This window comes from Neolamprologus multifasciatus, chromosome 15 (assembly GCF_963576455.1).
Source record: "Neolamprologus multifasciatus chromosome 15, fNeoMul1.2, whole genome shotgun sequence".
In the NCBI taxonomy this organism is placed as follows: Eukaryota; Metazoa; Chordata; class Actinopteri; order Cichliformes; family Cichlidae; genus Neolamprologus; species Neolamprologus multifasciatus.
Window position 1 is genome coordinate 15,818,466 of NC_140453.1, and position 12,191 is coordinate 15,830,656.

Here is a 12,191-nt window from a genome sequence, read left to right on the forward strand (position 1 = left end):
AGGAGGTGGCTTCTAATGGGCTTTGGAAAGACAGCAAAATTAGTGGATTTGCCAAGAGGGGAGACATAAACTGAGTTGGGGTTTTTTCACCTCTTCTTATACAGCCTTCTGTCAGGGCTAGATTGGTTTGTGACCCAAAGATGAAGAGGAGAAGGGCAAAGAGAAGGGAGAGAGCCAATTATGTTCTTAGGCATTTAAACAAACAATGTTGCTCAATTTGGACTCAAAGAAACTGGACTTGAGAAAGTCTTGGACTTTTTTAATTGTCTCTTTAAAGTCCTGTTTCATCCCTGATTACCACTCCAGTGATTTATTTAAAGAGAGGACACCAATCCAGTGTTTTTCTTTTACATCCCAGATGAAATAATGTCAGTGAAAGAGACTTCAGTGCCATCTTTTCCATTTTTTTTGGCTCTTTGGTTTTCTCTGTAAGACTGCCAGTGTTTTATATAACAAAATACAATAACACAAAGATTAAAACATTTATTCATTAATCCAGTATGCTTAATAAATAATTAAAAACACATATGTGTGTGTTTGTGTTTTATAGTTTCTGTTGGTTATTTAGTTAATTTCTTATTTCTTACTATAACACACAAAATCTTTAAGTGTGTGTATCTGTGAGCCTCCTGTGGGGCCCACACAGTCAAGAGTTCAGCTGCCAAATGGGATTCAAATGTGAAAATTATTATCTATATCAGAGTATTTAAATCAGATTGATATCCACAAAACTTCAGTAATGTATTAGGTATTAAAGTGCCATCAGATTTCCAGGCAACCACCTCACAAATGGCTAAAATTGGGGGTGGGGTCTTTGTTTGTTGTGGTTTTTTGCCTTTTGTGGACAGCACAGCAAGTGGCGTTGTATCGTTTTAATTTCACAGAAACATCTCATTTATATTAACAGAAGCTGACTTTTACATGATATATAATAAGGTCATTGTGTGTTCTACAACTACCTGTCAATTAGCTGATTTTACTCTTTTGTTTCTACACTCTTCATTTCATAACCAGCAGCAAAAACAGGCCAAACAACACTGTAGCAAGGGCGTGTACTAGCCTAGTGTCTGTGATGCCACTCAGCGGACCTTTTTTTATAATAGACCGCACCAAAATTCTTTCTTGTAAGTTATTGAAATTTTGTTTCAACAGGGAACTTGTAGGTTACATTACAGGAATTTATTCTTACTGGTGTTCAGTAAGCTTTAAATTAGGGCTGCTCCTCACATTTAATTCACTAGTCTCCTAGTCAATTAAATGCATCCCCAAAAAATGTTTAACCAGTCAAAAAAAAACTGTCAAAATTGAGCACAGTTAACATTGTCTATACAATTATAGTGTGTGTAGTTTTTGAACCCATAGTACTGGGTTCCTTAATCCTTGCCCAGGTAGTGGGCAACAATAAAGGATTAGTTGCCTTTGGCTGCATATGTAAGCCTCTTTATAAAAGCTTAAATTTGTAAGTATTTAAATAGTATTTTGAGTCACAAGAGTACTGCATCAAGCAAACAAATACAATATGTACATCCATTTGTTGTGCTCACTTTTTCTTTTTTTGCGCTTCCGTCTAAAATGAGAAATCACCCCGCCCTCCCTATGGGGGGAAAAAGAAAGCACCGTCCCTTGAACAGCCCCTTGACGCATCACTAATGATGTGCAAAGCTGTTGGATCTGATCTAAACCCTCCTCTGGAAATCAGCTGCTGTCAGTCATGCCTTGTAGACTTGCAGAGCCGATACAATGACCGTCTGTGCCTCATTAGGGCCAAAGAGTTTGGGGGATGTGGCTCGGGAACGCGCATAACATGCGAAGCACCCAGAGAGCCGAGGAGGAGGCGGGCAGAAGCATCCACTTGTCTGAATAAATGAGCATATTATATTTCACAATTTCCTGTTGTCCATAAGAACAGAATAAAGTATCTGCTGCCAACATAATTTAATAGAAGGAAGGAGGGGAGGAATGGTATTGGTATGAAGGTGTGGCTGTGATGAGGAGGAGGACCACTGGGAGTTACACAGAACTAATGGTCTCTACTTTCCTCTGAACGTACTTGACAGCCGTGGCTAGTTGGCTAATTAGACAGCGGGGGAACCTCTTCTGCTCTGTGCAGACTTGTTGTGTCCCCACTGGTTGACAGATCTTCTCTGTTGTGACACTCAGCGTTTCTGTTTGATCTTTTTAGTCATTGTTCCTTTTCTGAGATAAAAGATATTAGCCCTGCACACAAGTATATCTTTCTATCTGCAGGAATTATCATTTTGCCTAAACTAGGCAACGCAGGCATTTCCTGTTCCCTTTCTTACCCTGCTCCATCCTCAGCTCCACTGAGGATGGAGTCCGTCCCCTCCCACCCAAAAAATGTAAGTGCTGGCCCACTCACCTTCTCCACCAACATTTCTTTTCTTTTCTTTTTTTTTTCATCCCCCTGCAGTTTCCACAGGACGTGTCTCCACCTGTTTTATATCTCAGGATTAGTGTGTTTTTACGCTTTCTCCTGTCGCGTGCGTGCGTGCGTGCGTGCGTGCGTGCGTGCGTGGTCATACTCTACACATAACACCATCTTATGACGGCCACTTTTCTTGACCAGAGTATTCCAGACGTTGTACAGGGTGGGCCATTTATATGGATACACCGTAATAACATGGGAATGGTTGGTGATATTAAAGTTCTGTTTGTGGCATATTAGTATATGGGAGGGGACAAACTCCTCAAGATGGGTGGTGACCATGGTGGCCAATTAGAAGTCGGCCATCTTGGATACAACTTTTGTTTTTTCAATAGGAAGAGGGCCATGTGACACATCAAACTTATTGGTAATGTCACAAGAAAAACAATGGTCACATATACTAATGTGCCACAAACAGGACTTTAATATCACCAACCATTCCCATTTTATTATGGTGTATCCATATAAATGGCCCACCCTGTATTATAACTTATATTGTCATGTAAAAGTGTCCTGTCTGTGCATTATAAACCATTTGATTTATTTCAATAAAATCCTGGTTCACCACAATATTTCAAAAGGATGGATAATAATTTAATGTATTTAATGAGACGCAGGTGTCTGCGCAATAGGGAACCCACGCTTTGTTGAAAGATTATCTTGTCATGTAAAAAGTGGTCTTCTGGAAATATGAGCGGGCTCATATTGTGACAAATAATCATAATGCCCCCTCAGGGACAATGGTAGTCGACATTCTGCTCTACGCCCTTAGAAAACTTTGCGCAGAGTCACGTGAACCAGAACTTCAGCTGCAGGTAGTTCTGGTTAGTGTGTCTGGGCAGATTGTCAGTTACTGTATGCAGGTCATGGTAGTCTTAAGCACTTTAGTTGGAAGGCAACTGCACTTCTTTTTAGGGTCTTGAAAGTGGATATGGACGCCTCTTATATGAGAGATAAAATGACTTCAAGAACCTACCAAAAAAAAAAAAAATCCACTTGCCTTCAACTCAGGTGCTTAGACTGTCTAAGTACTTTGAGTGCTTAGAGTGGCACTACTATTTACATCAGACCTCTAGAGCATGAGGACTACTGCTTCACGGACGATCTGATATCCTCGTGTTGGTGTTGTTCCCTCGTCATCATAAATAATGTTGTTCCAGGTTCAACATTGTGAGTGACCAATTACCTTCTACTGACGTCATCCGCGACCTCGAAAAAAACAAATGCCTTGAAAAAATCTACTTCACTTGCGAGAAGAGAAACCGCCTCTGTAAGGACAATATGTATAATGCTTACCGTTTATTAAAGGAAAGTATCCTGAAATGCAAAGAATTCAAGTTCCTGGATCAGCGGACAGAAGCGGTTTCTCTTCTCGCAAGTGAAGTCGATTTTTTTAAGGCGGTATTTTTCAAAGGCACAAAAGGGGGACGTCACAACAATGAGATTGGTCACTTGCAATGTTGAACCTGGAACAACATTTATTATGATGATGTGGGAACAACACCGACACGAGGATATCAGATCATCCACTGCTTCACTATACTGTGGCCCAATGTGGTGACGGTGAAGTCCATCTGACCGCAAGAGTGAAGAGGCAGCTGAATGATACCTATGGTCTCCACGTGTTTCCTGTCAACCTGCTTTTAAGACATATTTCAGGGATTCATCTGAGAATTAAATTGATTGAATCTAATTTTACTTATCTGGCACCAAATCACAGCAACAGTCATCTCAAGGCACTTTAAATTGTAAGCTAAAGGCCCTACAGTAATACAGAGAAAACCCCAACAATCAGACAGCACCCCCTGCGAGCAAGTATTTTGTGACAGTGGGAAGGACGAACCCCCTTTTAACAGGAATAGAACTCCAATAGAACCAGGTTTAGGGAGGAGCAGTCATCTTGCATTATAATACATCTATTACAGATGTGCCCCAGCTGCTGGACTTTAAGCAGATTTTAAATAAATATGACCAGAATGACTATTTGGCAAGCAGCTCCCCAGATGTCTGTGTGTGTATCCATGTCTGCAATGAAGATTAAGGCATTAGGGATGAGAGGGGCTAAGGCTAGCTAGGGAATTATTAACTAGTACATTGGCTGATGACCAAAATAAAACAAGACCATACATAAAGACGCTCATATATCATTATATTTCACCAGATATACTTTGGTGCGGTCCGTGTTGGAGGTCCTGGGCCAGACATCTCCTTTGAGAGTCAGCAAGGGTAAAATGGCACTGGCACATTACTTGTGTAACGCACATCACTGTTGCTGGTGTAAACTTCCACACACCCTCACTCTTGGCATCTTGACAAGTTTCCCTTTTTGAACCAGCTGGTATTGGTGGCATATTTATTAGGTCTAATCCTGTTGTTTATAATCGTGGAGAGTCACAGCAGGTATGAGAAATTTTTGTCTTTGTCCTTTGGGAAGTCATTAATCTCAAATTCATCTCTGTCATCCAAATTGGCTTTCCGACAATGCGTACATCCCTTCAGTGTGTGTACTAGCTGTAAGTTGGTACCACATGAAAGTCTTCTACCAATTTTCTTCTGGTTTGAAATACAAGATAATTTGCTGCAGTTTTTACTCACATTGATTAGGATACTTAACCTTTCCAAATACAGCAGGGCTTTAGTTGCTCATTACGACATATTAGTTCTGCTTTATTCAGCACTTGGTATTTTGTTTTAAAGAGCAGCCAGCAGACTGCAGAGTGTAATTGAGTTCATAAGAGGTGTGTAATGAAGCCACCGGATTGTCTCTCAGTGGAATTAACAAAGACAAGCCTACTTGACTCTTAACTAATCAACCATTAAACAGAATAATGTCACACATATGGATGGATGTTAAGTTAAACAACAAAAATAAGTTGAGAGTGACACTAATGGGACTTGTCAACTATGGTTGAGTTTCTGGGTTTTGTCATTCTGTACATATTGTTCTTTAAGTAAAAAAAGACAACAAACAGAGCTTAATAAAGATGTATTTGACATGGAAAATCTAATCAAAGCAGTTGGGTAAAAACAATGCTGAATGCTCACACCTGCTGTTATACTTGGAGACTGTTTTGGAGGAAACACAAAGGCAACAATGGTGTCTGTGTTTTTGGGTGTGGCCCATCTTTTTTTAGCTCATTTTTGGGGAACCAACAGAAGGGAAGATCAAGGATTTAAGTCTGTTTAATGTCCCTGTTTCGAAACTGCTTTTTATTATTTGCCAGCTCATTGTGTTTATTGATAAAGCAGCAAACACAACTGTGCCTCTCTGGGTATTATTTAGTACTGAAATGTATGTATTTTATATCTATATAATATTGTAATATGTATAATATCTTTAAAACTAGCACCCCGAAACACATCATTTGTTAGCATTTTGTAGTCAAATAATTGAAAAATATCAAAGGTAATGGAGTTTGACAGTAAAAAAAAAAAGTGTATGTATTAGCTGAAAACTTGGCATATTCTGACAGTGGGTGTAGTGTGTCCTGGTAAAGGTGTTAAGTCGAGTCATGGATTGGCCTCCTCAGAGCCCAGACCTCAACATTGTTAAAATCGTTTTGACAGAGAACAAACAGCCATCATCCAAAGAAGAGTATTAAATGCATGAAGAACTATTCCTGAACACTGCTTAAAAAAGTATATAAGAAAACTTATTTAAGATAGTCATACCAAATATTGACTTTCAAACTTGTTAGAATTGTTCGAAAAAAAGGTTTTTGCCTTATTTGCTGCACATTTTGATAGATCCTTGCACCTGTTTCTTATTTTCCTAGTAAAATAAAAAGAAATGAGGAATGGCTCAAGGCTCAGTATTTTCGAATATTGTTCGACCTCGGTTTTATGTATCTTAATGAAAAGATGATAAAGCAACCTGGCCTGATGCACAAAATTCATCTAGCACAGTTCAATTTAGCCCCAATAAGAAGAAAACATCTCATTAAATGAAATACATTAGGTCAGTTTTTCTAAATTAGACAGCACCAGCAGAAGGATGGATCCTTAAATTATAACTGGGTTCCAAATAATTTGGATGACTTATTTTCCAGATGGGGTGTCTACAAAATAATAGATTAACATGCATGTGGTGGGAACCCATATCCAGTTAATTTTTAAGCCCCACGCCTCTAAAGAAAATGCCTGAGAGAAGAACATCTCAGTTCACCTATAGTGTTTACTTTGGTTATTCAAAGATACCCCCCACCCCATCCTTGTAGTGGTGCAGATGGAGAAATAAGGGTGATAAAAATCTAAAAGGGGTCTTATCCTTCATGCGCTGGCAGTGCGGCACACCTTATGAGTCAAACTAATACCAGCCACATGCTCATATCGTGACCCATGTTTGAAAGCTGGCCTGTTTTAACAGCTTTTAACAGTCCAACAGTCGCTGCTCTCAAGTTTTGAATCTCCCAGATTGGCCTACTCAAGGGTGGAAAAGTAATTTTCCAGCAGTGGATTGTCTTTTCACTTTCTGTTTTGCTTTTACTTAATATTACTTTTGAAGAATTCCAAAGCAGAAAAAATAAAGACTGTGATGGACAAAATACCAGCAAATCCCTTGCAGTGTAATACCATTTAATCCAATAACACAAACAATGTGTGACCCCAGACTGACCATGTTGGTTTTCTTTAAACAAAACAAAAAACCTTTAAAATGGTAACAGTAATAAATATATACTGTAGAGACAACAGCATGAAATCACACAAGGTATGTTACGTTGTTTTATTGCTGCAAAAGTTTAACTTGAGGAAAACAGACTGTAGAAATGTTGTTTTGTGCCTCTTTATCTTACCTGCAAAGGCGTGCTGTGGATCAGCTGAGCATGGGCCACTGGTGATGTATGCAGTTTGAAGATAGGTTATTACTCTGTGCTAACAAAGTGTTTTTGTGCTAGTGGAAGATGCTAAGGGACTTCTGTAATAGGAAAAATAATTGGTTTACCATTGAGTGAAAATTTTATTAAGATGCTTTTTGTAAAAAGAAAACAAGTTTTAGTATCAGCCACCTTTTATTGTTTTTAAAAGTAAAATAAGCAAGCTTTTATGTGTCTGTTCAGTTTCAGCCACACTCATCACAGCTTTTAGTCTGCAGTTCTCGTTAACTGCAGCTAGATAAAAGGAAAATTGGGTGCTTTGGTAATTAAGCATCTGTTTGGTGATCTTTCCTTTTTCAGACATGATTAAAAGCTTTTGCACCTTTACCTATGGTTTTTTTGTTTGTTTTGTTTTGCATTTTCAATTGAACACAGCTCAGTTGAACACAGCTCATTGGAGGCATACACAGACTCTCTGTGTTGTTTCTTTTTGCCTACAACAATTAAGCTTTAAAGTATTATTATTATTATTACCATACTTAATCATCCAAATAAGCTAATGAAAGAAAATTATAGGCCTCTTTGCTTGTCTGGAGAAATTACATCAAAACAAGCAATACGAAACATTTTAATAAAGTGGCACAAAGGCTATAATAGTTTGTGATTACCCCAAAGAAACAATTAAACATACTTTGAGTGAAATGGAAAACATGTACATTTTGAAACACTTATGCTGAGATGCTGTTTTTCTAATCTATTCTGTTCCTGTTCAGCGAATGTGTTGTGAAAGAGCTCTTGATCGACAGGGTCGCATGCCAAACAATTGTTTTAGTAGTAAAGATTCAGCCAATCAGCCAATAGGTGAGGCCAGTGCTTTGCTTTTTTGGAGTTGAAGCTGTTGTCTTTGTTGCAATTTAAATCCCCCCCCCTTTTGTGTAATGGAAACAAGGAAATCATTATTCAAAAAAAAAAAAAATCATTCAACTGCTTGAGTTAAAATTGATGGGAGACACGCATAAATATAAAGCTTATTTTTGGGGGGTATGTTGGAGATGTACGGATTTATGGATGTATGGATATGTTAAAAGATAAAAGCTACACAGTACTAAACTTAAGCTAGTTTGCAATGACCATCCCTAGTTGGGATTTATCAACACATACAGAAAACATACCATAGTTAGAAAACAACTGATATCGCATAATTTGTGCACCAGCCAGGATTTTGTAATATTTAATTTAGACATTTGTGACAGCTGGGAGGCTGTTTAATCACTGCTAATGAAATCTAATCTAATCAAAGCTCCCACTTGTAGTTCTGATGAGGATTAGCTTCATTTATGAAGATATCAACCAAGTAGTCCCCAACAGTGTTTTTTATTCATAGCATATAAAAAATGTAAGATTTATTGCCAGGATTTTATTGAATTTATGACAGTGTTACAGTTTCTAATATATTCTTTTAACTACTTGAGTTTGGGTTTCAGTGGTTCTTCTTATAATCATTGCTATCACAGCGATTAACACAAATAAAACTTGTTAACTTGTACTTACAACTAGCTAATGATGCATCCTGTTTTTCCACAGGTACATGATGCTCATCAATGGAAAAAATGAGGTGTACATGATCGACAGAGACAACGCCGTCTTCCACATATCAAATCTAGAGTTTCCTTTCCGGAAAGAGCCACGTGTCCACCTATCAAATACTCTGTTGGATGGGGTAAGTTATGCTTCTTGTCCAGTGTCCCCTCCAATTCCAAATTTGCTGTCATCCTGCTCCTGCTGCGTAGTCTTTTTACGAAATTAGAAAAGGCTAATTGACACCAGCTGTCAAACCTGGTGCGAAAGGTGAGCACGTTTCAGTTTGAAACAGCAGACTCCGATTGTACACATCCTGGGGAAAGCACTAATGAAATGTTTCAGTTTTCAGTCTTTGTTCTGCGTTGTGTTTTTGTTGTTGCGCTCTGCTGTGTGCTCAGCAGGGGTCGGTGACTTATCCTTCCACTGTAATGCCAGGCTCTGACTTCCACTGGCGTGTCTGTGCAGCGTGTGTCACGCAGGTCCAAGCTGCACCACTGCAGCAGGTGCACATGTATGAGTCATCATGAAAACATAGGAAACTGCTTGCACGTTCATGTCATCAGTGATTATAAATCTCTGGCAGCCAGACTTTGTTTTTGTCTTTCAAATACTGAAGATTACAAATAAGTTGCCTTTCATTCTTTATGTGTTGCTCCTGGCTTTGCTTCGTCAAAGTTTTGAGATTTTATGCAAACACTAGGTTTGCGCTTCCTCTTAGCTTAACAGTTTCTGATTGAGGCGGTGAATTTAAGTTCCTCACTCAGGCAGGACGTCTAATTGCAGCGTGTTAAGTATTCCTTTGAAGAAGCTGTGTGGCCGTGTGTTTAGATTGCTGCAAGGTTTGTTTTGACTCGTGTTTATTAATCTGTTGATGCTTCTGGCTCTTAGCTGATAGAGGCTGTATTTTGCAGTTTATGAGGATCTCTTTAGAACCCAGCTGTGTTGTCTGATATTCTTCATCTTTAGCCCAGAGCCTCTGGTCTTTGTCTTTACATGCTGTTTTGTGTTACAGTTTTAATGAGCTTTACATCAACTTGGGTTCCAGTTTTGGATGAATGCACAGTGTAGACTGAATTCCTGGCAGTTTCCTTTGGTCACATTAATGTATTCATCCGCTGCTGTCTGTCTGCGCCATGGTTCAGTACACCAGATCCATAATGATGGCAGCAGCCTCCTGGAATTACATCATTTCTCCTCTCCAAATCCTCCTTCAGAGCTGTGCATGCCTTGCATTCACACCTTTTCTCCTCTCCACCAATCTAGCTGTGGAAATTTAGTTGTGTTGTCTGGTCCTTCGCCCTGTGAGACGTGAAGTAAAATTACGTCAGCCAGCAGGGGGAGTTTTTAATTGTAACATACTTCAAGTAGTCATTAAGATGCAGGTACTCAAGCAGAAGTTTCTCATCTTGGGAAAGTGGCTGGTAGATGACAGGTCTATAACAATTTTCCATTGCACTGAAGGCTGCTGTTAAATGTTGAAATGTAAAGAAATAGTTGGCTTTGGGTTCTTTTAAGTCAAATAAATGTTAAAAGAAATGTTTTGACATACTCACTTTTTGCCAAGAATAAAGCGACAAGAATAACACTCACGTTTGTAAAATACCAGTAATGGGCAATTCGCTCAGCTCATCACATAGACCGCTTTTACTGCTAGCAGGGTTGGAAGTGAATATCCATCAAGTTACTAAAGGATGGTAGATGTCCAGGTTCTACTGACCAGTCATGTTTGAACCAGTAGAAGAAAAAAATAAGAAAACTTTCCTCCTACAGTCATTGGAGTAGTCGATTGGTTTCAGAATAGTTAGAGAATCACCCCCCCCCCCCCCATAAATAAATAAATAAATAAATAAATAAGCCACTCACAAAGGGAAAAATACATACACTTTGATCCTTGGAATATATTATTTGCTATTTTAGCCCCCCCCCCCCCTTATTCCCAATCTTTATGCTAAGTAAAGCGTAAAGATTGAAGAACTATTTACGAGACTATGAAACAAATATCTTCAAAGCTAGTAGAGTTTAGTTTCTGATCTCGGTAACAGAAGCTTCATACTTCATACTGTTGGTATTGTTGATATGGTACTGTTGATATGAGCCTTTCGGCCTCCAAAAATACTCATTTTTCGTAATAGCTGTGTCCTTGAGTGATGTCTTACCTGTTACTCGTTTATCTGTCAGGTACATCACTAGAGCACAGTTAGGTGCCTCTATATTTTATGAGGGGCGAGGAGATAAATATAGTTCTCTATACGTAGTGAGTCAGTCTCAAATATTTATCAGCTAAAGTATCTTCTTCACTGTTACTGTTGTCTTACTGTTGTGCACATCTTTTAAAACTAATCACGTGTTTCTTATGAGTGTCAACCGTCATGACTGCACCTGACCTCGACCTGACAGCTTTGCATAATAAATGTGCAGTGCTATTTCTGCTTCATGTCCTCCTTGACCACACAGACACACCCATGTGCACGTACTTACACACCACACACCTGGCTTGCTATCTTTTGCACTGCCACAGGCATCTTCCTCTCTCAACATACATCCTCTAGAGAGTTGCCACACTTTCTACATAACACATTTCAAACAGGCAGCTCTTTTATTATGCTGTAATGTTAAGACCTCACGTAATTCAGAACATTTACTTTCTGCATCTTCTCCCCTTTCCTTTGTCGTTTGTCCATCCCCCTTGACCGAATCTTTGTCTTACTCCTTGCAGGAGATGATCATCGACAAGGTGAACGGTCACCCTGTGCCTCGCTATTTGATATATGACATCATCAAATTCAATGTGAGTATGAGAAGGTATCGTCTTTTCTTATGATTTTTATTGCGGAAGAAGTGACAGGTCAAGATGTAAGGTAGAATAAACTAAAAGGACATTGGATGCATTCTATTAATTCTGCAGTCCGCCTGCAGCTGCTTCTGCCCTCTGCTTTTTTTACTCTTTATTTAAGGTTCAGCAAAAAGGGTTTCTTATTTTGTGGTCTTAGTCGGTAGCTGGTAGCAGGCTGTATATAATCCAAACGGGGGGCTGTATTACGTGAAGAAGCACTGACATGGTTTAGGATTTGCTTATCCCTTATACCTGAAAATTCAAACTCGTGGTTGAGTTCCTTCAGTGCTATAATGCAGCAGGCAGCAGAGCAGTGTTGATCCAGGCTTTGCAGTATTTGCATAGAGATGACAGAGCTTCATCATTCTGCATGCTAAAGGGAAAGCGTGGCTCTGTTTGACCCTGCAACATGTCATGACTAAAGCCTGACCTTAACAACAAAGCTGGGTCTGAACTGCTTTTGACCCATAATTGAATATTTATTAGCAAAGTTTTTTCCTTGTGTTTTTTTTTTCTC

At 39.1% G+C, this 12,191-nt stretch overlaps 1 protein-coding gene across 1 annotated transcript in view; it reads left to right on the forward strand.

Annotated features, from left to right (window-relative positions):
• rngtt (RNA guanylyltransferase and 5'-phosphatase) overlaps window positions 1–12,191 on the forward strand; it is a 112,741-nt gene that overhangs the window by 27,323 nt on the left and 73,227 nt on the right. Inside the window, exons 9-10 of the mRNA XM_085134317.1 lie at window positions 8,845–8,980; window positions 11,558–11,629. Coding sequence (XP_084990443.1) covers window positions 8,845–8,980; window positions 11,558–11,629 — 208 coding nt within the window. The remainder of the gene's footprint in view (window positions 1–8,844; window positions 8,981–11,557; window positions 11,630–12,191) is intronic.